The sequence below is a fragment of the Emydura macquarii genome, unplaced genomic scaffold (assembly GCF_026122565.2).
Source record: "Emydura macquarii macquarii isolate MOO-44397 ecotype Brisbane River unplaced genomic scaffold, CSIRO-AGI_Emac_v2 contig_312, whole genome shotgun sequence".
NCBI classification, from domain to species: Eukaryota; Metazoa; Chordata; order Testudines; family Chelidae; genus Emydura; species Emydura macquarii.
The window spans coordinates 1667839-1694413 of record NW_027130449.1 but is presented as its reverse complement, the minus strand read 5'-3'; the positions used below and the strand labels follow the sequence as shown (position 1 = coordinate 1694413).

Below are 26575 nucleotides of genomic sequence, written 5' to 3'. Positions count from 1 at the left end.
CAAAATAAGCCGCCCCAGGGCCCAGCACTTCCAGAGCCGTGTAAGTGTGTGCAGGCCAGGCGCTGGGTAAAAAAACCACACACCCACCCCTGCTTTCCTGCACCGTTCAGCGGCCGCGCTGCAAAGCCTTGGCAAGGAAAGTTAGCGCTGTGTCTCGCAGGAAGCGGGGCCACCGGGGCGTTCACTCGACGTCCAGGCCCCTCGGGGGAGCAGGTTTGCTCCTGTTTAGACCCCTAAGTAAGTGGGCAGCTGTGGGGAGTTACTCAGTCCCGAGCCCAGCTGAGAACGAAGGGGGAGGAATCGCTCGGGGAGGATGCTGCCTTGTAACAGCGGGTGCGTCCCGGGCGAGGGGCCGCCCGCAGCGGCTGGGTTTGTTTCTTCCAGGGCCGGCCCGTGCGGAGCCCAAGTGGCTGCTGGGTAATTCCCCAGCAGGCCCGGCCGGTCCCAGGAGCCTCGCTGAGATCTGGCAAGCCCCTGTGCCCCTCGGCGTCACCAGGTCTGCCAAGAACCCATCAGGGCCGCCAGGGAAGGGGGGGGCTCCAAACCCCGCGTGGCTCACGTCAAGGGTTTGGGCTTTCCCCAAAGGCTGGGAGGCCAGAGCACGGCCAGCGCCAGCCGATACTTTTCAGGCTGAAGCGCCCCCCCCCGGCACGCCGACCGAACCAGCGCACGTCCCCGTAGCAGCAGCAGAGCCGGCAGTTGTCAGCCCAGCCAGAGGGGTGCAGCGAGGGAAAATCTCCAGCCGCCGGTTCTGCAGGCCGGGGCTGCACCGGGCACCATGGAGCCGGGTGAGCGGGACAGGAAAGTGCTGCGTTGCTAAGCTCTACAGGGGAGGAAAAAAGAGCCAAAACCTCAGCGGATGTCAAGCCTCACGGTGCGACCACACAGCGACCATCCTTCCCGCGGCGCCAGCCCTGCCGCGGGGCGCCACCCCCAGGGGACGTTCTGCTCTCAGGCACCTGGCAGTGCCAGTCCTTGTGCTGGGGCCCGGTATGGGCCAGACCCCCTCCCCTGGCTGCAGCCCGTCTTGGGGGAGGGGGGGACCCGCTGGGATTCACGACGTCGCGGTCACGGTGATTGTGACGTTGACCGGAGGCTCGTCAGCGGCGACATCTGGAGCTGGGGGGGCCTCCTGGGCCGCTGTAGGGGGCTCTGGGTGATGCTCTGCGGGAGGGAGAGACGCACACTGCAAATCACCGAGCGCTGGAGGCTCCAGACACCACACAGCCCCTGGTGAGCTCCAGTACCTGTGTGCGCCCTACGCACGCCAGTGTCCTCCAGGAATTCCCCTGGCCCTCCCTAACCCCGCACACTAGGCCTGCATGCTACTGCCATAAACAAGGACAATAAACCCCCATGCTCCAGGGCACAAGCCAGCCAGCCATTGTCCGGGTCAGGAAGAAACCTCCCTTGGGGATGGGTGTTTTTCCATAGCTGCCCACTGCTGGCACCTTCTTCTGCCACCTCTGATCTTGGCCAGTCAGAGTCAGGCATCAGGCGAGATGGCCATGATTTAAGTGACGGGGTGCACTTGAGGCTGGCTTACCCTGAAATGCAGGGTCGCTTCTCGGGGCCCCCCTCACTGTCGTATCTGAGCAGCACAGTCTTCACAACTCTCCCCGCTCTCCCCCTTGTGGCAGGGCAGGGATATGATCCCCCCTGTACAGATGGGCACTGAGGCTCAGCGGCTAAGTGACTTGCCCAGGGTCACCCAGGGAGTCTGTGGCAGAGCAAGGAACTGAATCCAGGTCTTCCAAGTTCTAGGCTAACCACTGGGCCAACCTTCTTCTTCTTCTCCTTCTCTGGCAGCATCAGCACATGCAGGGGCCTTATGAAGCTCGTCCCTCCCATTTCCTCCTAGCTAGCACAGCTGAGCAGGACATGTGGCCAGTTGCGCAGCCAGCTTTGCTTACTCGGCCGCACTGCTCCCTAGTTACCTGCTGATGCCTCCCCAGCTGGGGGGGATGGAGGGGCTGCACCCGCAAGCTCCTCTCCCGTGCCATCTTCCACGCCTGCGGCCGTCTCTGCGTCTTCCGGCATGCTGATGTGCTCCTGAGCATCCGGGCCAGCCCTGGTCACAAGGGTGGAACAGACCCAGGTTCCTAAAACCCTTCCTCAAAGAGCGCCTGGCCCGCCCCAGCCGGCGCGAGGGGCTACGGGAGGGACTGGCGGCTGAGCTGGATGCAGGGACAGAGCCTTGAAGGCAAGGACGGCAAGCCGGAGAGACAAGCACATGGACGAGCGTGGGGCAGGGCGGGGGGGCAAAGGCAACGCTGGGACGGAATGGGGATGGCCGCTTGGCACGCTGCTTTCTTGCTGTTTGTCCATGTCTGTCTGTCTGTCCTGGCTTTATTTCTCAGGGGCCTGGAGACCTGGGCCCATTGATTCCAACGCAAGTTTGGAGCGTAGGCATCACTGAGGGCCCCCCAGCTAGCCCACGGGTGTCCAGCGCCAGGCACCCTGGGGCCTTGAGAGCGACCCCCACGGCAGCTGGGCTCTGGTTACGGTGGAGGCTGAGAGCAGGTCCCGGGAGTGACGGGGAGCGTGGCCAGGGGTGGGTGGCTGGGGGGGTCTGGTCTCAGGGGGGGTGGCTGGTCCTGGGGCACTTACATTCCAAAGAGCAGGTCATGCAGCCCTGGGGGACGACACAAGGAGACAGCATCGTAAGCACCACTCACGGCACTACTTCCCACGGCGCCATCCCCCGGCTCAGGGCAGGGCCCCGGACCCGGGACTCAAACGGGAGCCAGCAGGAGGCCTGGCCGGGAGCCGAGGCCAGGCTCGGGGCAGGGCTTCCCTGCTGAGCGGTGCCAGAGGAAATGTTCACGCGAAGCCTGTGCCAGCGGTTCAGCCTTCCCTGCCAGCAGCACGAAAGCCTTGGCCCTGGGCACTCTGGCCAGAGGATGGGGTTGTGTCGAGCTGTTGAACCAGGTGTACCAGCTCTCTGCTCTTCCAAGCAGCTCTCAGCCCGGCACGCGGCCCGTCCTAGCCCATCTCAGCCCGGCACGCGGCCCGTCCTAGCCCATCTCAGCTGCCTCCCAGTCTAGAGCATTGATTCAGGGTGTGTCTGTCACTGCAGCTCCAGGCACCATCGGTTGGGTCCCTGTTCTAGCCCTGTGCCCTCCACTGCATCGGCTGCCCCCGAGCGATGCCCCTCTGCCCTCAGAGAGGCCCCAGGGGGTCTCCTTCCAGCCCCAATTGGCCCGGAGCCACGAGAAGGTCCCCCAGCCTCGCCCGCCACTTACGTGGGTTGTTCTCCCGGTTGCGGACGATGTACTGAAACGCCAGCAGAGACGCCACCGCCGCCACGATCATCCCGGTGATTGCGGCGCCCATCACGGCAGGGTAGGCGTTGAAAGGGGGTTCGGCTGGAAGAGAGAGCAGGCCGCGGGTCAGCGCCCCGCAGCCAGGGCTGGGGAGCCGGGGGAGGCTGCTAAGGACAGGGATCCGCTCGCCAGGCGAGGGGGGGGCTCTAACCCCTCGTGTAGCTCAGACCAGCTCAGGAGGGAGTGTCAGCACAAACAGGTGGCACTGAGCGCCCCTTGCAACGCTCCCACCAGGAGGCCCAGGGCTTGCGGTGGGACGCAAAACCAAAGGGAGGCGATGTACCCACCCCCTTGCCACCACTTGCACTGTGTCCTTCTCTGGCAGGGGATCTCAGACAAACAAGTGAAAAGCCTAAACCCCCCCTGCACAGGAGATGAGGAGACTAAAGCACAGAGAGGCGAAGGGACTTGCCCAAGGCCATGTAGCAAGTCAGTGGCAGAGCAGGGTACAGTGCCCAGGTGCCCTGGCCCCCCGGCCTGTGCTTTAGCCACTGAAACATGTTCGAATGACCCTCCTGTTGCGAGCTCACAGCCACTCCGAACTGGGGCGTTTAAACCCAAAGATTTCCTCCTGCAGGAGCTGTGAGGCAGTCGGGACCACTCGCAGGCATTCGGCGCCGACAGTGGGGTCCCAGGCAGGGGTTGGGGGGGGGCCCAGCAACAATTCTTTGCTTAGCCCAGGATTAAAACACTGCCGGGAATGGCTCAGATCCGGGCCAGGCCCAGGCATGGAGTCGACGTGGCTAAGCCCAGCTGGCCAGCCCACTCCTAGCAGTTTGGTTGGAGGGCCTCTGCACCCTGGAGCAGAGAGGGAAGAGACGGGGAAAGGGGGCACTGAAGATAGTTCTCTGCAGATTCCACCTGCCATAAGGTCCGGCCAGCAGCAGACGCTGACAACGCAGGAGAGCAGCCTGCCGCAGGAGGAAGATTTTGATTTTTGCTGCAGTTTGTAGGCAAATCAGGCCTGGGACAAGCGCTCTGTGCGTGGCTGGGCCAGCCCTGAGCAGACTGTTAGCGTTCAACAACCTAAAAGGAAAACGTTCCACCGCTTGTACAGTTCCCGCCGAGCAGAGGGGTTGGCCTCGATTTAACTGACGCGCTGGCTCAAAGCTGGACAAATCCAGATGGTCAAGAAAAAATCCACCAATTTTCTTCTAGGTTTTTGTAGAGGGTCACGTCTAGCGCTGGGCAGGAAGGAGGCTCTTGTGGCAGGCATGGTCCTGGGACCCCCCGTTCAGTTCTCAACTCTTAGACGCCCCCTCGTTAACCTTAATCTCTCTGGCCAGCGCCTCAAAGCTATTTAGGCACCTAACTCCCATGGAAATCAATAGGAAGTAAGTGCCTGAACATCTTTGATGAGCCGGGCCTGTATGCCTCTGCTTCCCTCCGCTAAAACAGAGACGTACGCCATCCTTTCCCTGTCCAGTCTATTGAGATTGGGAGCTGTTAGGGGCAGGGACCGTCCCTTCCACGGTCCCAGCGCATCAGCATCGTCTTAGGTAGATCTCCTCTCTGCTGAGGGAATCCCCCCACCAAAGGATTAATGAGATTTTAAATACAGTCTCTGTGACGGATGTTCCTGGCCCCTGTGGGATCCCGGACTGCCATCCTGTGGCAGACCCCAGCTGTTTTCGGTATTGCCTAGGAAATAGCCCATTGGTTCCTTTTGCAGTTCATTTTCATTTTGCGCCTTACCAACACTAGCCTAGCTGGGCCGTGTCGTGCAGAGCTCGCCCAGGGATTTGTGAATGGGCCAGCCAATGCTCACTGCACGGCACTGGACTGGAGTCGGGACCCCTGCATTTGATTCCCAGCTCTGCTCCTGAACAGAGGCGTGGCCCAGGTTTCCAGTCTCTTTGCCAGTCTGTGCCTCGGTTTCTCTAGCTATACGACACCTACTTTTCTGGCAGTGGTATCGTGGGGTTTAATGTTCAGAAAGTGTTTTGAGTCCCTCCTATGAAAGGCGCCAGAGAAGGACGAAACACCCTGGTTTTCCCAGCTGCAAGGTAAGACTTTTCCTGTCCGGGGAGCTATTGCTTCGTCCTCACCCCTACTCACCTCATCTGCCTCCAGCGCCATCAGTGAAGATCAGTGCTCAGCTGGCTGCCTAGGGGAGGCACCACTTGGAGAAACACCCCGAAGCAGGTTTTAAAGTACGGCTCTAGCTGAAAAGGGACTGTAAAAAGGGCATGGCTGGGCTCCATGTCTATTCCCTGAATGTGCTCAGTTCTCAGGTAAAAAGGGGGGGTTTCTAGCTGACGTCCCGGCAGACTCAGGCTGGGATCTGAGTGTCATGCCAGGGCTGCCCATCTCAGAAATCAGCAGCGTCTCACTTTGTGCCCTCAGCAACACCCAGGCACCTTGTTTGGCTGCACACCTCAACCAACTGGGACGTAGCAAAGGATCCTGTTCATGATGGCCAGGACAGAACAGACCTCAGCTGCTTTTCCCGGTGCTGGGCTGGCTCTGCGAGAGCTTTAAACATACTCAGATTGTAGTCTGTTTGGGACAGAGACTGTTTTTTTCTTCTATGGTTTGTACAGCACCTAGCACAGTGAGGTGCGGTCCACAACTGGGACTCCAAGGTGCGATAGCAGAATAAATAATAAGCTCTTTGGCTCTTATTTTGGGCCCTAAAGTCAGCAGATCCAACGCTAGTGCGCACAGGGGGCAGACCTGGTTGAAAAGTTTCTGGTGACTTGCCAAACACCAGCTTTTCGATGAAGATGTGAATCTGTTGGTGAAAATGCCTGTTTCCGTCAGAAATTGTAGGGTTTGAACTGAAAATGTCACTGCCAAAAATGGAGACTTTTTGGTATTTTTGATAAACCCTCCCCCAAAAAACTACTGTTAAGAAAAATTTCAATGAAAACAAACCCTTTGTTTTTGTGGAAAATTTTCGCAGGGGAAAACCAATCTTTTCCCAACCAGCAAAGAGACAGGACCATTTTAGTTGTTTTTCAAGGGAGAATCGCACTTTAAAGAGAAATCATTTTCCCTGAATTTTGAGGGCATTTTAAGCCACTCATCTAAATAATAAAGCCAAATTGGAGTATGCCATGTCCAGAGTTTCTTCTGTGCAAATGTGATGCAGAGCATCCTCCTGGTCTATTTCCTACTCGAACGAATGTGGAGTGGATTCTGGGGTGTTGCAGAGAACACAGACGAGTGAAATCAACCTGAATCTCTGCTAGCAGTAACAAGTAAACAAGCGAGAAGAGTGACTTCTTGGGGACCTGCCGTAACCTCTGGAGCGAGAGGGTGGGGGGTGCTTCCCAGGGACGAATGCTCGTCTGCAGGAAGGATTAACCAAACCGTGCAATTAAGATGATGGGGAACAGAAATGCCAATCACCCGGAAACCATCCGCTAAGGGGTCCCCTCCAGACCACGCTGCAAAGCGCCAGGAATCTCAGCCCATTCCTGGCGACTCATGCATCAGGGTCTGCTGGGGTGACGCAGGAAGAGGACAGCGGGCTGGGGCCATGCAGGATGCAAACGGAGAAGCAGCAACAGCAAAGCGAGGCCCAGAGGGACCAAGGAGGCGGCACGGGGAGAGGCAGGAGCAGTGGGGGTTCGTTCTGGTCTTTCTGACACTGTTTCAGACTTAGCACCCTCTTGCCTTGGGCCTGTTGTTACCCTAGGAAGGGGTTAGGAAACCAGCTACTGATTTTCACAAGAGCTGACCCGAGCAATCCCGAGCCGGAGAGAAAATTCAAGGATTTCCCCGCACCATCACTCCGGCAGGGGATGGGCACTCTGTGAAATCCCGCGCTAGCAGCAGCGTGCCATCAGGCCTATCTGTCGCTGGCTGATCACGCTCGCTGGGCGGGCCCTGTTTCAGATCCTTTGCATGCGAACCTTTTCATGCCGGTCACCATCAGACCACAGCGAGCCCTTTCCCATCCAAGCCGCGGGGCAGTTGGGTGACTCCCAGCCACTCTTACACCTGCAGTGCAGGGCCTTCAGGCCCAGCCAGCTCTGCAGAGCCGTGCCCAAGAAAGACTTCCTCAGTCTCAGGACCCACCAGGGATGTTAACACCTCCAATCCCTCTTAATACGGATTGCAGAAAAATGTGGCAGCTAACACGGAAGTCGGGTGCATTGCTTCTGATCGACACTGCGTGAGGACAGAATTAGGCCCAGTAGCTAAAAGGTGGTGTGAGTTGCCCTGTTTGCTTCAGCGTGTTCACTCTGAAACCTAATGCTCACAGGCCACTGCCCTTCAGTTCAGCACATTCTTGGGACTGTGACGCTGGGTGGAGTTTGAGTACAATGCCGCACTCCTCCTCAAGCCCACAGCTGACCCCCGCCATGGCCTGGCGGTGCTCCTTCATCCTGAACTACAGCCTCCTCCCCCGGCCGCTCTTCCGCTGCGGGAATCCCCCATGCTGCTCTGCCAACACCCTGCACTCGCAACCCCCTGCCATTCCAGTCCTGGGCCCTTCGCCCAGCTGCCTTCCACTGCACCAGCCAGGCCCAGGGTGCAGGGGCTGGACGCAGTTTTGTTCAGCTCCACCAGAAACACGCACGACATTCCCTGCATGGCAGAGCAACGCTGGTCGGTGTTCCAGTGTACACCGCCCCCTCCGCCCTGATACAATCACACCGCCCCCTCCGCCCTGATACAATCACGCCGCCCCCTCCGCCCCTGTACATCACACCACCCCCTCCACGCCTGTGACCCGTCCCCTCCACCCCAGTACAATACCCCAATGAAATCACACCAACCCAATGACGCTATCCCCCACACCCCAATACAATCACATCATTCCCCACACCCCAACACAATCACACCACCCCCTCCACCCTGATGTAATCAAATCAATCTCTACCCCACACTGCAGCCATGCCAGGAACCGACGCCTCCCTGGCCCAGCCTTGCTCGTGGGAGCTCCACACAGCCCTGTCCTACTTGCTGTGACTCACACCCAGGGAGGAGATGGGGACCGGAGCCGGCCGCTTTCCAGGCCCTTCATCCCAATGTGACAAGAATCCTAAAGGGGGTGGTTGACTAAGTGGGACTCGGAAGCGAATCCTGCCCGGTCCTGCTTGTCTAGCTCGATCCGGACCAAGATACACCCCCATTCGCTACAGCCCCGCATCCTCACCCCACTGCACCTGCCCCCCAACAGACCCCCTCCTGCTTCTCCTCCACACAGGCCCAGCCCGGGGAAAGGGGTGGGGTTCTGGACAGGTGGGCCACAGCTGCTGCAGGACGGGCTACCCAGCTCCAGCCCCCAGCGTGGAGCCAAGCAGGAGTCCCAGGGCGAGAGAACGGCGGGCTAGTCACTTCACCTGGGGTCTTCACCTCGGACGGGTGCCCGGTGGTGCGGTGGTTGACAGCCAGGATGCGGAAGGCGGACACCACCGCCGGGTCCAGGCCTCCGACCCTGTGGTCCCGGATGTCAGGCTCAATGTCACTGGCCACCGTCTCCCAGGCAGGGGCTGCCGAGCGGGACAGGCCCAGCGAGGCTTTCTTTGCTTCTTGCCTCTGGACGACGAAGCCGGTCAGGTTCCCCGAGCCCTGGGTCACCCACTCCAGCTGCACTTCGGTGCGTTGCCGGGTGTACATCAGCTTGCTGATTGTCACGTTGGGGGGCGTCGGGTATTCTGCAGAGGGCAGGGGAGTGCGTCAGGGCTTGCACCCAGAGATACAACTTCACACACATGACCCCCCGCCGCTCAGACACACACACACGTGAGATGTCACCCATCACCTGCACACCTCACACAGACACCTGCACTTCGTACACATGCACAAAGACGCCTCATCTGTGCCACACACTTTCCCCTGCACACGCTCATTCCCTTCCTCTCTCTCTTTCTCACTCCACTCAGGGTACAACTGGCAGGTCAGGCAATAAACTGGTGCATTTATCTGCCCCACCTGGTGTGAAACCAGCCTCAGCCTGGAAACTGGGGTTTGCCAGAGCCCCCCATGACCTCACTCAGTGTCATAAATGATGATTTAGTTGGGGTTGGTCCCTGCTTTGAGCAGATGATCTCCTGAGGTCCCTTCCAACCCTAAACTTCTAGGATTCTATGATAAAAACCGAGGGGTAAACCCAGGGTCGCTTGTCCCAGCGGCTGGATAACGTGTTTGTCCAACCTTCTGAACTAAATAGGATGAAATTCAACGCCAAGTAGCACATATGGGAAAGAACAATCAATCGTACACTTGCAAAATGGGAAGTGACTGTGTCGGAAGGAACGTTGCGGAAAGGGATCTGGCGGTTATCATGGATCACAGACGAACTGTGAGTCAACAGCGTTGCAAGAAAAAGCGATTGAAAAACCTGGGTGTGTTTAGACTGGAGAAGAGAAGACAGAGGCGGGAGGTGATAAGAGGTTTCAAGTACATAAAAGGGTGTTATAAAGAGGAGGGTGATAAACTGTCCTGGTTAACCTCTGAGGACAGGACAGGACAAGGAGCAATGGGCTTAAATTGCAGCAAGGGAGGTTTAGGTTGGATATTAGGAAAAACTTCCTAGCTATCAGAGTAGTTCAGCACTGGAACAAAGTGCCTGGGGAGGTCGTGGGATCTCCATCACTGGAGATTTGTGAGAGCGGGTTGGACAGACGCCTGTCAGGGATGAGGTAGCTAATACGGGGTCCTACCTGAGAGCAGGGGGCTGGTTTTGATGGCCCATAGAGGTCCCGGCCAGCCCGCCATTGCTATGATTCTAGCAATCTGCATTCAAAACACGCCCCCGGCTAAACCCAGCTGGAACGGCACTGCCTCCCCATCCCACTTCTCCACCCTGGCCCAGACCGCCCCCCCCATCCACTTCCCCTCCCCCAACCCCCTGTGGACCCCACCAGACCCTACCCCATCCACGTCATGCTCCCTGCTCCATGGGTGCAACAAGACCCCCCCACCACCCACTTCTCCCAGCACACGCCACCCTGCCACTCTGCTGCGCCCCCGTCGGCGCCCTGTCCTGCATGGCTCCCGTGAGCGCCCTCCCCGCCCTGCCGTACTCTTCACGCGCAGGGCGATGGGCACGGTGGCGTTGCCCACGGCGTTCACGGCCGCGCAGTGGTAGGTGCCGCTGTCCCGCATCCACTCGGTGTCCCGGATGGTCAGGTTGAACCAGGCGTCGCCCTGCTGCAGCCGGTACCTCGCCGCGTCCGGCCGGATCACCTGGCGCCTGTTGTTGTACCAGAACACCTCGGCGCCCAGGTGGGCGCCCTGCAGCGCGCAGGCCAGCTGCACCTCGCCCCCCTCGAAGAGCGACACCTCGGCGCGCTCCGCCACCAGCCGGGGAACCTCTGTGCGGAGAGAGAGAGAGGCACTGGGGTGAGAACAGCTCCCGGGTCAGCGCGCCGGGGTCCAGACCAGCTCAGGCATTAGCCGGATTGGTAACTGAGCTGAAGTTCCTAATTCTGCCCGCCCTGGACACCCCGGCTGGTGAGGGGGACCGCACAGGTGTCACTGAAGGCAGGGTGAGGCCTACTGGCCCCTGGCTCTGGGCGCTGATGGATGAGGAACAAGCCCAGCATAGGGGGTTCGCCGGGGCTTCGAGAAACCCTCTTTCGCTGGCAAAGCGAGTGCTCTGAGCCAGGAATCGCCGAGAGATGGCTGCCGGGGGGGCCCACGGGGCCATTCTTTAAACCCCACGCTTTAAACCCCAGCCCAAACCCTCCCTCCCTTTCGCTGCGGACCTGAGCCGCGGCTGCCCACCCACAGATATGGGCACCAGCGACAGACCCGGCCCCTTCAGCTCCAGAATCACAGGCGGCCTCAACTCCTGGAGCTAACAGGCAGCGTCTCTCAGCGGCCGTGCAGATGCACTGTCGCTTTCAGAGATCCCCTCCCAGACGTGCTTTTTTCCGGCCGCTTTGAGCGCTGGGGCGTGGTCCCCGGTTCCCGGCGGCCCCTCCGGAGGCCAGCCGGCCTGCTTACCCAGCCGGACGAGGCACTCCGTGGCGCTGGCCTGCAGCGGGTGGGCGGCGACGCACGTGAACGCCTTGCCCCCGAGGGTGCTGTTGGATTTCAGGACGTGGATGTTGCTGGATGGTTTCAAGCCGCCCAGCAGCCGATTCCGCCAGTCTCTCCACCAGAGCGTGACGCGGGGCAGCCCTCCTGCCCAGGCGCAGGATAGCATGAGGAACTCGTTCTGCTTCGTGGCCATGGCAGAGCAGGTGGGGTTCCCAACAGGGACCCCTGGGGGGAGCAGAGACAGCAGCAACTTAGAGACCAGCATCCCTGCCCACATCCAGGAGATGCTGCTTGGCCACTCATGTGGGTGCCCAAATCCCGGCTTTCCCCACATAAACTGGGAGGAGTCGGGCGTTCTTCAATGGGCCTCAGGGGCATCTTCTGCCTCCAAACCTTTGCCATACAAACGCTGGGCCTTCTGAGGTACACGCCCTAGAGACACGGGTCTTGCTGAGTCTGGGTGAAACTCCAGGGCGTTACATCGGTGTGAGCGAGAGGAGAATCGTGGCCAAATCTGGGACAGTTGCGAAGACAAGACCCCAAAGACACAGCCACAGACACATCTGGAAAAGGATTCTTGAAAACCCATGCCCAAGTGGGGAAGCGAGGGCAGTCCCATAGGCTCCCCGTCCCTTTAGAGTTATTTCTCATGAGGGACTATACCAGGCCATGAAGGGATCAGGAGAAAACATGCCAACATCCTGACAGTCACCCCGGGAGACTTCCCTGCACCACGAATGGGCGTCAGCACCCGCTGGGGTTCGCAGCACCTGTATCTGCGGCCTCGAGACACGCACGGCCTGTAGCGCCCAGCATTTTAGTCAGGCAGCAGCGTCCCCTTGGACATTTATGTCGTGACGCTGAGCCATCGCCCTGGGCTAAGTGACAGCATCACCTCGTGCAAAGCCAGCATCAGAGCACAACTTGACCCTGCAGTGCGATAGGGTTTTTGCAGGCCCTGGAAGTGATTTCATGGCCCACGGGCATCTCGCAAGCAAAATCCCCGCAGAGCGACGTGACTCTGGAATCCTGCTCAGCCGTGGGGAATTAGATCCAGCGCAGCTCCCGGGCATGCTGGTTACCAGACCCAGGGCCCTTGGTATCTCGAATGCCTGCTGGATCCTTACCCGCTCTCCATGGTGTCAGCCTTGTCTCTGCACTCAGCCGGGGCCTCCACCTCCGCAAGATGGGGTGGCTATCAGGGGCAGAGCACCGGACCCAACTGCCTCATTGAAGGTGTTTATATTCCTGGGAGCGGAAGGGCAAAGGTACTTACACACAGTGGTGGTGCAGACAGCATCCTCTCTGAGTGCTGGGTGGGAAGCCAGGCAGGTGTATGAGCTGCCGTTCCGGACGTCCGCCCCTCGCTGGATTCTGGTGGCATTGGAGTAGGACGCTGCAGCATTCGCTTCCTGGCCAGATCTCGCCCACCGCAGCCGCGCCGGGGGGAACCCGCCGGGCCACGAACACTGCAGAGCAATGTCCTGGAAATTGGCAGCCGGGAACGGCGTGCAGCCGGGCTTCCCCTCGGGTAGATCTGTGCGCGGGGCAAAGAGTGCATCAACAGCCGGAGGAGTTAGCAACACCGGGAAGAACGCAAGACCATCGTGCACAAGCGGTGCTGGGGGGAACCGGGGAGCACGTGGCAAGCGCCGCCAGCTAACTGGGTGTGTCTCCGTGAGCTCGTCCCCATGTGGCCAGAGCCCTGGTCGAGCGCCGTGTCAGCAACGGAGGGCGGCTGTGAGAGAAGAGGGGGTCGAGATCGAGACACACCGCGTGGGCCCTGACTGCAGGCAGAGCTACGGCGGGAACCTGACAAGCAAAAGCAGCCGATGAAGAGCAGAGGGTCAAGTTCCCTTGGGCACGTAGCTGTCCCTCTGGCTCCACAAGGCCTGAACCAGGGCAGGCCTGGTCCTGTGTGTGAGGGAGTGGCCCCCACTGGACTGACCTGGTTTGTACCCTGGTCTGGGGTAGCTGTGGTCTCAGCCCAGTGACCCCCAGGTCGTTGGAGGCGCCAGAGGGCAGAAAGCAGCAAGGCTGCAGGGACAGGACAGTGATCCAGTGTCTCTGGCCCCCCAGGTCCAGTCCTCTAGGTGCCGCCCCCGCAGTGCGGAGCCAGAGACCGTTGCAGGCAGCAGGACCCGGCCCCGATTCTTCAGGCAGCTGCCAGCTTTGCCAGCCTCACACTTCCGGTGCCAGCTGGTGCCCAGAGTCGACCGCTCCCCCGAACCTCCAGCACCCTCATGGCAAGCGACGCCCTGAAGTGATCCTTTCCGGCTGCCACCCTGTCCCCAGGACCAGTCCTTCCACCGCTCTGATCTCCCCCTGCCCCCCTTGCATCAAGCCCCATCCCACCAGCCAAGATCCTCCCCCGGAATGAACCTGCCAGGGCCCAGGATTTAGCAGAGAATTCAGTTCTCTTTTGCATGTCCTCTCCCCTATCTCCTGCCACACGGGACGGTTCCACGAGGCGTCTCACCGCTGAGCCCAGAGTCTCTCCCAGAGACACACTCTCCGGGCCCCCGATCACCACAGCAAATCAGCCTTCCCAAGGGAAGCCGGAGATCCGAACCAAGTGGAAGCAGCTGCACAGGTGTTTACCGCTGTGCTCGCCGCCGAGGCTGTCGGCGAAGACTCCCTCTTCGCGATCCCCGGTGCGACGCTCTGCCTCTGGTTCACTCGCACATCCCCTTCTCTGCTCCTCCCCAGCAATGCCGGCCTCGCTGGCGGAGCCCGGCCGGATGGAACACAACACCTGCCTCGGCCCACGTCTAGGCGGCGCGGTCAATATCGGCCCATGGCCTTTAAGCTCTGAATGGAGGGGACTATTCTGCTCTCACAAAGGACAGGGCCCTGCTTGGTCTGGATCATTCGAGATCAACAGAGTTCGAAACATCTCCGTCCTTCTCCTGAGATTTAAACTGCCCACGCTATGGCTTCGATCCAACAGCCAAATCTCTGCCCTATCCTCCTGGTACCTCATTAGCTAATGGGAGACCATCAGAGAGTCAGGGAAGCGAAGCAAGGCGGGGGAAAGCAGAGGACAGAGGAGAAGGGACCAGAAGGGAGATGCAGCTGCACATGCCAGAGAGAGAGAGAGAGCGGATCCAGACGGCTTCATGCCCGGTCATGGGGAGGGACACACTTACAGTAGACAGTGAGGATGATGGTGGTCTGGGTGCGCGTATTGAGGTGCGTGTTTTGGGCCAGGCAGGTGTAGGTGCCCGTCTGAGTCCGGGAGATCTTGGCTATCACGTACTTCTGGCCGGAGTAGATCTGGGAGCTGTTGTAAAACCAGACGTAGTGGCTGGGCGGGTTGGAAGGGGCCAGGCAGGTCATGATCACCTCCTCTTGCTCGTTAGCTGAGAAGCCGTGCTGGTTAACAGCAAACGGCTCGACGCTGATCACGGGTTCGTCGGGGCCATCTGCGGGGCGGAGTGGGATGCGGTTAGCGGCTGGCTGATGGCAGGCGGGCGCAGAAGCTGGGGCGTTTATCTGAATCTGTTTGGTCAAGGAACCGGGCTTGGGGATCTGTCGCCCAGGGGGCTCCACTCCTGAGACATCAGGGGGCCGTCAGCCCCCCAGGGATAGGGGCAGGGATGGGGTTATGACTCCCAAGTTGGTTGCCAGCTGTTGTTCTCTGGGGGGGGATCATAATCTTACTCCCATTCCAAACCCTCGGTTCTCATCAGACGCCAGAGGCGGGAAGCCCTGATTATGTTCTCTGGAGATGCTCATTGGGGGCCCAGTGCTGGGGTGGTCTGAGCACCCCAATTCCCACCGGCCTTGGGAGGGGTGGCAGCCACGCCGGGGCTGGCAGGATGGGGTCCCTGCAGGGAGGACCGGGAGCAGCGCGGCGGGACAGAGATGCAGGTCACTTACAGATGACGTCGAGGTACATCCTGTCGCTGGTCTGGCTGTTGACCTCATTGTGGGCGGTGCAGGCGTACCAGCCCATGTGAGTGCGGTTCGCCGCCAGGACTAGCAGCCCGCCGGCTGCTTCTGTGACAGCCACTGCGCCTTCCCGCTGGGTGTGGCGGTGCCAGGAATACTCGACGGGGGGCGTCCCCTCCTTCACTGCACACACCATCACCACCGGTGCGCCTTCCACCGGCGTGGAGTCGTTCATCTGCAGGAAGGGCTTGGGCACGGGAACTGGGGGGGCAATCGGGCACATGGCTCAGGTGTGCTGCCCCCCCCCACTCCACCTCCTCCCCGTGCATGCTGCCCGGTTCCCCATCAAATCCCCGGCCCCGACATCCCTGGAGCTTGCTCCTTTCCCATCTTGCTCAAGCCAAGCCATGCCTCTCAGGCTACTCCAGGACCTGGCCCGTTCTTTTCCAATCCAGCCCTCCTTGCCGGCCCAGGCCGGTGCCCTTCAGACCCGAAATGCTAGAGACAGAGGGAAGGGTCTAGAGAGAGGTAAAGAGCCAGGGGCAGACGGCCCCCCTCTGCTGGAAGCTGCCCCCAATGCAGGGAGGATCCTTCGACCCAGATGGCAGCTCTGCGGGAGGAAAGGAGGTGAGGTCTACGCGGGAGCTGCCCAGATGGTTCTCCGCCCGCCGCCGAGATGGAGCTAGCAGGGCACTGGCTCGGCGCAGCTCCATGAACCAGAGCACTTGGCCAACTGAGCTGGTGCTGCCCTGGTAGCGCCCTGGGGACCTGAGCCAATGCCTGATGTCAGTGGGCGCTCTGGATCAGGGAGCAGAGATCTGGCTTTGGAGCGAAATGCCCTGAGTTCTCCTGCTAACAAGCGGCCCAGGCCCTGCAGTAACTCTCCTGTCAATAGGGCAGCACCCCAACAGCCAAACCGGAATCCAGATCCCGGTTCCAACTTCCCTAGGGATGTCTGGATCCAGATGTTAGCCAGATATTCCACTGCACTTTGGTCCGCTGGTGCCTAGCTCTGGTGTCCCTGACAGGCACCCTAGGGGTCCAGTGGCTAGTTGCAGTAATGCCATCACTCATGCTTTTATTATGAGCTGTACGCTATTTGGTGTTTTTCTTAAAGCCCCAGCTCCCGGAGTCAGGTGATGAGACGAGTGTCTCAGCGGTCAGTAAAAACAAAGCAAGCGGCTGTGGAGAAAAACTCGTAAGCGTGAGCCAAGGCAGCCAAAAAGCTTTGTAGATAAGCACCAAAAGATCAGATTTTTTTATAAATCTCGTGATTTTAAAGCCGATCTCATGAATTTGGGGGGGCGCCTGACTCATCAGCTTTGACTGCTTGGGGCTGGTTTGTGCCTGGTAGGCACCGACTGGAATTCAGACCCTGGCCAACAGGATCTCCGCCCCCTTGGCTTTCGAGAACGGCCCGGAAGAGCTTTGTCTGCCCCAGAGCAGTCCACGCCGCAGGCTGGAAACCATTCGAATGAGAGCACTTGCTGTGCGTGAGCCTCTGTCACTCGGCGCGGCTGCGTCGGCGGCTGCTGCCCATGTACCTCTGTTCCCGGCTGCCGGAGGCCCTGCTGCCGCGTCGCTCTTTGATGCTGCGCTCGATTGATTCTGCGCCCAGGGCAGATTGAAAAACTCTGCACGGTTCGGATCAGAGGGGAGCCGGGGGGAAGGGGGTTGTAACAGGGCCGTCCAGAAGGGGACACAGGAGGTCTGTGGGTTAGGGTTGGGGGGCCCTGACGGTGCAGCCAGTCCCAGAGGGGGTGCTGCCCCCCCATGCCACCTACCCAGCACGACCAGCTCTATGTAGAAGTAGCCCACTTTGATCTCGCCGGCCTCCTCGTACATCACCTGGCACATGAAGCGCCCTTCAGCGGCCGTCTGCAGGTCGCTCACCTCCAGGGTGCCGTTCCTCAGGCTCACCTGCCCCAGGGCGGCAGCAGCCGTCTCCACCTTGGACTCTAGCCCGTTGCTGATGGCCACGGCCCGGGGCACGAGCGAGCCCAGCTTGGTGAAGCTCCAGAAAACCACCAGGGGCGAGCCCACGTCGCCGCACCCCAGCTGCACGGAGCGGTGCCGGACCCCTCGGACTGTCTGCTCCTCGTAGGTCGCATCGCCCGGGTGGAGCAGCTGAGCTGAGAGAGGAAGGACGGTCCAGTGGTTAGAGCAGACCAGTGATCGGTTCCCTCCTCTGGCACAGGCTCCCTGCCTCCTTGGGCGAGCCAATTCAGCCTCTTTGTGCATCACTCCCCCCGCTTCCCGATGGGGATCACGGCCACCCTTGCTGGCATCTCCCCTTGACTAGCACAGGCAGCTCCCTGGCACCGCTCTCTCCCCGTGCATTGCCTAGGGCGCCTCTGCGCCGGAGCCCGGCTTTGTGAACCCCAGCGTATTCCTGTGGTTGTCTAGGCACCTGAAGGCCAGGTGTCGCAACGCTGAGCGTCACACCGCGTAAGTATCGTTGTGGATCTGGGCCTGCGTTCCAGCAGCGCCTTCGCCCCCGATGCTGTCAGTGAGGAAAGCACTGATCTAGGGTTGCCAGCCCGAACCCTGCCCACTGCCCCGTCCCCAGCCTCAGCTCCGAGGGCCAGGCCGCCTCTGGATGCGAGCGCTTGAACCAGGAGACGTCCACAGCTAGTCCGAGGTGTCCAGATAATTTTCCTTGCTGAGCCGGTTGCAATGCCAGCCCGGAGCAGTGTGTGGCACTGCCCTGTCTAGGGAGCCCTGGGGCACGCCGGTCCAGCCCGGCTGGCTGTTTGATGAGCAAGCGACATGGCAAAGGCACAGATAGGCCTGAAATGCACCCAAGCTCCATATGTGCCGTCTTAGAGATTCAGTGGGCTACACTCATCCCTGCCATCCAGTGCCCCAGCAGACTTCCCTTCGCCTTCAGTGCGAGCCGACGGAGCCCTGCTAAGAACAAGGCCACTTATTCAGGTCCCTAACTTTGGGCAGAGTTGGGCCACCATGAGACATAAAGAGAGGTCCTGGTCATCACTGCTCATTAAAGACCCCATGGGCTCGGGGCACTGGGTTTGGTTCCCTGGCCAGATTCCAACTCAGTGACTGAAACCCTGCCTCCAGAAACTCCCCCTGCAGCTTCAACTAGCTCCACTGCTCTTTACTTCCTGTCCTAAACTGTCAGGAGAGCTGTTACAAAGAGCTGCCATGCCCTGCCCTGGAGCTGGTCGCAGTTCAGCAATGGCTGATGCGACTATCCCTCACACAAGGGTGTCGTGAAACTTGATTTAATTTTTGTAAGGTGCCTTGCAAGACAGGAATTGCCGTTCTGGCTCCAGCCAAGGGCCCAGCGGGTCCACAGTCATGTTGCCCACGGCGACCAGTACTTCAGAGGCCGAAACCCTGCAGTAGGTAACTAGGGGGTAACCAGAGTTCCCAGGCCCCAGTAGTTAGCAGAAACAGGAGGGCTTAGGACACTCTTGCTGGCTGATACGCTACTGATGGTTTAATATTTGCAGTGATAATTCTGTCCAGTTTTGTTACCAGCCCTGTCTGGAACCCGCCCAGTCTCCTGCGACCTGAGCAGCGCTGATCCTGCCGGTTCTTTGAGCCGCTCCCCCGCCTGGCTTTCTCCACGTCTGTTCCCACGATCCAGCCACGGGGCACCGTGCTGCTAAACGCCTGGCTCAGCCGCTCACCATGACCCGCTCTCCCAGGCAGGCACAGATTTCAGCTTTCCCCATTTCCCTGCTGCGGCCCAGGCTTGCTGGGGACAGACGTTTTCCCTGGCAGAGACTCCCTTTGAAAGGCTGTGTTTCCAGCCAGTTCCTAGGGGACGGGTCCCCTCAGTACAGAAACCACTGCCTCGCTGGGCTCTCTCACGAGCTGAAAGGTCATGCCGTATGAGCTGGGTGCCCTGGGCTCTGGGCCCACAGAGGACTTCAGGATCCAGGGCTGTGGAGTTGTCACCTTGTGCCAGCCCCGAATGTGCCCCACAAGTGTAAACCCAGCGAGGCTGGGGCCTGAAGCACTAAGACGCTATTTCTGGGACCCCTACACTTGGAATTAATCCTTCACTTCCTCCAATGGGTTTGTCAGGCCAGACGCACCGTTGCTCTGCACCATGTATCATCATCTACACCAGTGCAAAGCGCTACCAGATCAGAACGGGACCATTTCGTCGTGGCTTTGCACAGGTGCTGGGCACTGGGCAATCGGGCCCATAGCAATGTACCTAGTCCATTCCCTCTGTGTGGGAGCATCCTCCCACCGTCGCCCAGGAAACAGAGGAGCACGCTACTCACCGTAAGCCACTGTTGGGAGAAGGCAAAATATTTTCAGCAGGTTTCTAAACTGTACGTTCCTTGCTGGTCCATAATCCATTGCTCCATGTCACGCCAAGAGAGAGCCGGGCACCCCTTAACTCACTTCACGCTGGCGCATCTCACTCTGCACCCGGCCCTGCTGCCACTACCTCCATCTGCTGATGACTCCAGAGCCCTGAATAATCTCCGTGGTGCGGGAGCAGGACGCTTCTGACTCCTCTTTCAATCTCCCACCCATCTAAATGCAGCCCAGTTTGGGCTCAGGTTACTCTGAATAGTCCCTGATTAATCTTCAATTATTCATGTCCCTTCTCTTCCTTAATCACATTTCCTCGATCTATTATGCAGGCACCTCTCTACGGCGTTCCCTGGCCCATTTGCTTCGCCTGGTGTCTCACGTCCTTGGAAATCGGGATTGAAAATACTGAAGGGCGGATCTGGGGTCTGATGGTGAGGAATTGGGGTGCTGCCCAGGGCTGTGAGGGCCTCTCCCTGCACCTCAGTCCTTAGCTGTGCTTGAAACTTCAGGTTATCACAGACTCCAGAGCAAAGCAGGGGAAACCGCCCGACCAACAGAGCCAGGGGCCGCCTCCCCCTCCTCCCAGCACCTTCAGGCAACAGCCAAGAAATCCATGCCCATGTTTCAGGCCAGGGTCTCTCTGCCCCTCCAGTGAATGGGGCTGGGGTCTCTCTCCATGTGTGTGTACGCCTGAGGGCTGGGGGGGCAGAGGGGGAGACCTCGAAACACCAGCCTGGGCTTGATACAGAGTACGAGGGAGGGAATCATCTTCACTCTTTGAAGATATGGGCACCCGAGGAAGATCCAGCCAGCGTCTATAGTCATTTCTGATCACTGGGGTAGGGGTGTCGTCACCTGCCCAGGACCTTCTCCAGGTAGGCTATATAATGTAAACTGGGCACTGGGGGGCGTAGCTGGCTGCATCCACAGTGTGACATCCCCCCCCCCCCCGCAATCTGGACTGGTGTGTGGCTGTGTCACCCCAATTCCTCGCTCCTGGGCCCCGACTTACTCCGCTTTGCTGTGTGAACCACCCACTCCTGGGTCACAATGCACCTGGCTATCTGTGCAGCGCTGAACACCAGACGCAGATTTCCATCCCGACCCTTGCAGAGGGATCTGCCCAAACACAAAAGCACGAGACCCCGTTACTCTTATCTGGAGTGTAAAACGTCCCTTTCAGAAAGCCAGTTACTAGGGGGCCTCTTCCGGCCAGAAACCCCTTTTCCCTGGCACCTGTTGGCTGCCCATTCCACGGCTGGGGGGAGCATTCAGACCTGAGTCTGGGGCGCGAGCCCGCTCTCAGTTAGGGTGCTTCCAGAGACGGAAGGAGGCAGCAGAGAAAACAAGATTTCAATGCGCTACTGTGTAGCATTCACAGCCCACCTCCCAGGGGAGCGACGTTAGGCATGACATGGTGGGTTTAACTTTCATCCCAGCATTAAAAACAGCAGAAAGGGACAAACCCCTGGGCTGAGCAGCTTCTGTCAGGATCAGGAGGCCAGCAGGACTGCCCAGGGGCCGGGTCTCAACAGCACTGCCCAGTCCGCGACAAGGCGTAACTGCGATGTCCCCCGCATGGGGACAGATTCCTTGCTCGGCCATCACGTCTTGGAAGCACGAGCCCGTGGCTCCACTCCGCCCTGCCCCTATCAACCTCACCTCCTCAGCTGTGCTCAGCCTTCACCCACCTCGCCTCTCAGGCCTGCTCTCCTGTATCCCACTACATCACTCACTCCCTGCTGCTTCCCCCCGCTTCCAGAGCATGGAAACCAGCGCCCGGGTGCCCGGCTGTGGCGATTCGGTTGGCCCAGGACGGAGCATTGATGGAATCATTGAAGAATGCGCAGCCCATGGCACAAGTGGATCCTCCAAACATTTTCCTTAGTCCTGCTCTGCTACCTCCTGAGTGGCAGAAAGACCTGGAAACCCGGGTGATATTCCCAGCGTAGCCCTGGGATGCGTCTCCAAGGAGCACGATCCTCTCCCGGCACCGCTCGCTGCCTTTGGCTTTCACCGGCCCTTGGCTTAGAACAGAAAATGCGGCCGCCAGAGAGTCGGTTCGCTGACCGTGCTAACCCTCCCGAGGGGACCATTGCTGAGACCTGGAGTTGTCCATTCTGGGATGTGCCGAAGGACGCTGCAGTGGAGTTTGGTGCACATGATAGCAAACTGGCTGCGGCTAGTTCACATCTCCGGGGAGTGAAATCTGCCTGGCCATAGGAACGTTATCGCACAGCACCTGTCCACCTCTTCCCTGGATCTGGGTAAACTGTACCTAGGGGTCAGAGACTGGGGAGAGGGCCAGGAGCCCGTTTAATCCTCAGTCTCAGTCAAGGTGCTACACATCAGAGAGGAAGGATGATCTTGTGGTTAAGGCGCTGGACTGACGCTGGGGTCGGCCCCTGCCTGTGGGATCCAGGCAAGTGAGACAGGGCTTGTCTAGACGGAGAGTCGGTCGCGTGTGGCAAGCTAGGTGCAGATCTACCAGGCACTAGCAGGCCGTGTGAATCCAGGGCTGCGCATTAAAAGTTCCCTCCTATGCACTGACTGACTCCCCTTGCAAACTACAGCACGTCGGGGAACTTGTCTCTCTCAGCCTCGGTTCCCCATCTGTGCTAGAGGGATCATAATGGTCCGTTGGTCGTCCCAATGAGGTGCTGATCCTGTGCACCGAATGGCAATGGGAGCTTTGCCATGGATTTCAGCGAGACTGGGGTCAAGCCCATAGACTGTGCTCCCTTCGGGGCATGGGGGCTGCCCTGTACACTGTGTAGTTAATATTAACGCAGGGCTTGGATCTGAGCTGAATTCAGCCTGAATTCATCCTCTGAGCTACCCAGCCAGCTATGCATGGCGTCGTTGTGGACTAGTACACAGCTAGCACCTCACCATACGCCTCCTGTTTGGGACGTGACCGGGTGAATACCCCTCCAGCGCCTGGCCCCGGAGAACAGCGCACCAGTGTCCCCAGCATTCGAGCTGCACGGTTACCCGCAGCAACGCTTGCTAGAAAAACTGTCATTGTAAGCGACGGCGTGGGCTGGATCTCTAGCGAGAGGCCAACCGCCGCAGCCCGCTCGCTGCTGCAGACAGAGGCAGGAGTGTTGGACTAGAAGTTTCCATAAAAGCTTTTCTGGGACAGGATGAGGGCTGTTTGTCTTGGAGACGTCCTGGGAGTCACAGCCACGCCGAGCTAATTTACACTCATCTGGCCTGAGGCTGGGGTGACTTAACCTGTTTGGCTTTGCCTTGTGTTTAATAAACTGGCCCTTTTTCTCCTACGTTTCTCTTTTTCCCTGCACGTCCCTTCGTATATTTTTTTCCCATTCCCTGCCTGCAAAAGGGGACGGCTGGCGCTTGCTCTCTCTTTCTCTCTCCTTTGATCGCAGCATCTCAGACATTCAGGGCAAGGTGAGCTGAGGCCGTTACGGCCCCGTTTTGATCTGTAGGAGAGCAAACTCCATCAGCCCGCGAGAGAGTGTTCGTTTTCTCGGAGGCATGGCCCTGATTTCACAGCAAAGTGGCAGTTTTTCACCTTTCAATTCTGGGGCAACCAGCAAAACCATCAAGTCAAAATTGGACACTGTTTACTTTGCTTTGCTGGCAAAGACCCATCTATTCATTACAGGGGTGTTGAAGTCCTGCGAACAAGTAATAGAATTGTTCCACAAGCTCTCACCTCTCGAGCCCTTGCAAACACGTCAAAACAAACTAAAGCCCGTAGCAGGACGAGAGATCTCAGCGTATCATTCCCAGACAAAGGCTCCAGGTCATTCAAAGCAGTATAAACTCCAGCTGTAGCCAGGGAGAGACAAGGAACCGCTCCCCAGAGATCTCTCCTCCCCGAATCTCCCAGTCAAAGTCATTTGCTACGTGTGATTCTCGTCTTTTGTAAGAACAGACCGGCCAGTGATCCACCGAGCCCAGTAGCCTGTCTCTGGCAGTGGCCGGTGCCAAAGGGCATGGACAGGACAAGGCAATTCTGAGTGATCCATCCCAGGTCGGCCAGTCCCAGCTTCTGGCAGTTGGAGGTTTAGGGACACACGGAGCATGGGGCTGTGTCCCTGCCCATCTTGGCTAATAGCCATTGATGGACCTGTCCTTCATGAAATTACCTACTTCTTTTTTGAATACCTGTTATACCTTCACAACATCCCCTGGCAAAAGGTTCCATGGGCTGACCCAGATTTCCAGGGCTCCTCCTTCCATCTTTTGCCATGCACTTACGGTTCCCACCACTATGAAAATAGCCTTCTTCTACAGAGCAGCGGCCAGCCAACTAGAAACAGAAACCAGGTGCCATCTTTTTGTTCTGTGTCCTGGAGCAGGGGGGTCCTGGCGCATGACTGGGGCTCAGAGGTACAGCGATCGTCCCAATAGATAAATAATAACGCCAACTCTGTAACGAAAGATGAGACCAAACCAAAATCTCACTTCCAGACAGCCAAGCAAACCTAGATGGGAGTTGGAAATGTATGCCTGGCTCCTCCAGCAATTCCTCGGGGGTCTTTATAGCAACTTTTCTAGACATGCTCCTTTCACTCCCACCTGATCAGCAGCAGCATTTGCAGCCACATCCGTGACTCCGCAGCGAGCTCCCAGGAGAACCCATGTGCAGGTGACGTGTCGTCAGGCCCATCACCTCATGCAAATCTCCTGAGAAATGCATGGCGGGGAAAGCCTGTGCTTGGACGGGAGACCCCCGGACAGCTGTGCTGGTGAGTCAAGTTGCACCCCTCCACCCTCTGCGTCAGTCCTGCACAAACACCCCGGCTTGGTAACTAAGGCGCTGTGCTGCTTGGGGAACCGCCCTCCAGGCGAGGGGTGTGTAACTCCTAGGGCCTCTCGTTCCTGGGGCTCTGCTGTCGGCCAGAACCAGCCGCCACCTTGTCTTCGGGTGAGCTGCAGCGTGTGACACACGCTGAGCTGCCTCCAGGGGGTTGGCCGTTTCTTCTTTCTTCTTCTGCTGTTTGCCTTTCAAATGAAAGGCATTCGGGCTGAGGCGGGTTAAATATAAAACTGAACCCCCTGGCACAGGATCTGAGCTCCTGGCGGTCTGTAACGTATTTACCCCTTTCTGAATATTCTGGTTCAACAGACGGGTCCCACCAGTGAGCGACCCCCAGGGGAACTTTCAGCCCGGGATGACGCTAAGCACTCCTGGAGCTCGTGCCGTCGACTGTTCCTCATTACGGGGACTGCCAGAAAAACATGGGAGCCAGTTTTCCCTCCAGCCCACACACCCTCCGTGTTGAGCTGCTTCTTATTACCGCAGTTTACTAACCTCACAAGTGCAGGGTTAGAAAACGCCAGGGAGGGAGAGCTCCCCGGCTAGTTCCTTGATCGCGGGGCCATACCTTCCACTCAGCTCTCTGGGGCCCCATGTTCCCTCAGTTCATCTCCTCGAAGGAGGGGCTCTGTTGTCCGGGTTGATATTTATTACGGTGATGGTTCGTATGACAGTAACCCCTCGTGGTCCCAACCAAAATCAGGCCTCCATTGGGAAGGATGGTCGAGTGGAGAGAGCACTGGACTGGGGCCCAGAACATGCAGGTTCAAATAATGGCTCTGCTACAGACCTTCTGTGTGACATTGGGGAAGTCACGTGATCTACGCTGGGCCTTGGTTCCCCTTTGGCGAATGGGGGTGATCCTCCCCTATGACGGGGAGGGGAGGGGGGTGTCAAATCCTTTGACGACTGGGAGGTGCTTGGATAGGGATGAGGGCCAGATAAATGGCTCCCTAGACTGTGCTGGGGGCTGCCCGGAGAACTCGCAGCCTAAGGGCTAGTGTGTGATTCAGCCTGGGGGGAGCCCTGGGGCTGGGCGTGTCGGGAGAAGTGGGGGCGATGTGCCTGATTACTCCCTGGGGGGGTGGGGAATGGCAGCCCCTACGTGCTGGAGGCAGCAGCTGAGCCGGCACAAGGGGGTTGCGGTTGATGTTGGTACCGGGCGAAGGGAGCAGAGGAGCTGTGGCTTAGCGGGGTGTCTGAATCACAGGGCAGGCAGCCTACAGGACGCTCCGGGCTGCGCCCTGCAGTCACCGTCTGACGCGAACTAGATGACGCAGGATGGGATGGAGGCAGCGTGAGTCATCCCAGCCCACGGGCTTCCTCTGGGACACGCTTGCCGCCTGTAGCCGGCACGTGAGGAAGGCCGGTCTGTGGGTGATGCCTCTGTAGCCCACGAGCAACCCTCTGTGAGCCACCAGGTCCGGCAGCTTCTTCTGGGGAAGGGGCACCATCGGCTCCTTTGCGCGAGACTTAACACTGGCTTAGCCTCCCCCTTCCCTGGCCCAGGGAAGAGAGGAAAGCCAGGTTTATCCAGGGTTGGAGGGGAACCAATTTTCACTTCCCCTATTAAATGGCTGTCGGCACTGATTCAGCCCCTGGCACGTGCCAGTTGCACCCCTGTTTCAGTAGCCCCGGTGGGGCTCTGCAGGGACGCAGGGGATGCAGGTCCCCCCAGCCACGTCCTGTCTCCACTGGCCTGCCCAGGCCCATCTTGTCCTAGCCTGGAGCAGCTTGTGCTGGGGGTATTACAGAGAGCCCTATGCCTGCTTCTCAGCCTCTTTGCACCAGAGTCATTGACATCACCAGGGCAATGGTGAACATAGCCTAGCGCTCAGGAAGGCCTTGGGAAAGTGGGGCTGACAGTGCGGCTGAACTCCAGGCTATAGGGCTGAGTATGGCTTTCATTTGTTTCCTAGATCCTGTTCCCCGGAGGAAAACCCTGCAGCAGCATTTTTCTGTATTCCGGAGCCAGCCCTTCCCGGCAGAGAATTTCCACCCGGTGCTGTTGGACTTACTGATGCGAACGTGAAAGTCTGGGACCAGTGATGGGCCTGGAACAAAACCCCAGAACCTGGCACCCGCTGGACTTGGGGAAAGTTTGGATCCAGGTCAAAACTTCGCAGCCCAGGTTATTTCATCCAGCTACGTCACTGCTCTCTGTAGGTTCTTCAGACTGGCCGGCGAAGAGCTCGCTCTGTCCCAAGCTATTTCTGCCCCGCGGTTTGCAGCCTAGCAAACACCTCAATTTACTCTCAGGTTTGCTTCCTCCCTGTCATGCAGAAAATAGATCTGTTTGCGACGAGCGGGGTTTTTT

At 58.9% G+C, this 26575-nt stretch overlaps 1 protein-coding gene across 1 annotated transcript; it reads right to left on the bottom strand.

Moving 5' to 3' along the window:
* Nucleotides 1-1054: 1054 nt before the first annotated feature.
* VSIG10L2 (V-set and immunoglobulin domain containing 10 like 2) lies at nt 1055-25712 on the bottom strand. The gene is made up of 13 exons (XM_067566808.1): nt 25513-25712; nt 20479-20585; nt 16949-17296; nt 15153-15425; nt 14420-14695; nt 12547-12807; nt 11235-11495; nt 10310-10600; nt 8624-8938; nt 3246-3368; nt 2611-2635; nt 1938-2071; nt 1055-1164 (listed from the first exon to the last, which is right to left on the bottom strand). The coding sequence occupies exons 1-13, from the start codon at nt 25710-25712 to the stop codon at nt 1055-1057; spliced, it is 2724 nt and encodes a 907-aa protein (XP_067422909.1).
* Between the last annotated feature and the right edge of the window lie 863 nt (nt 25713-26575).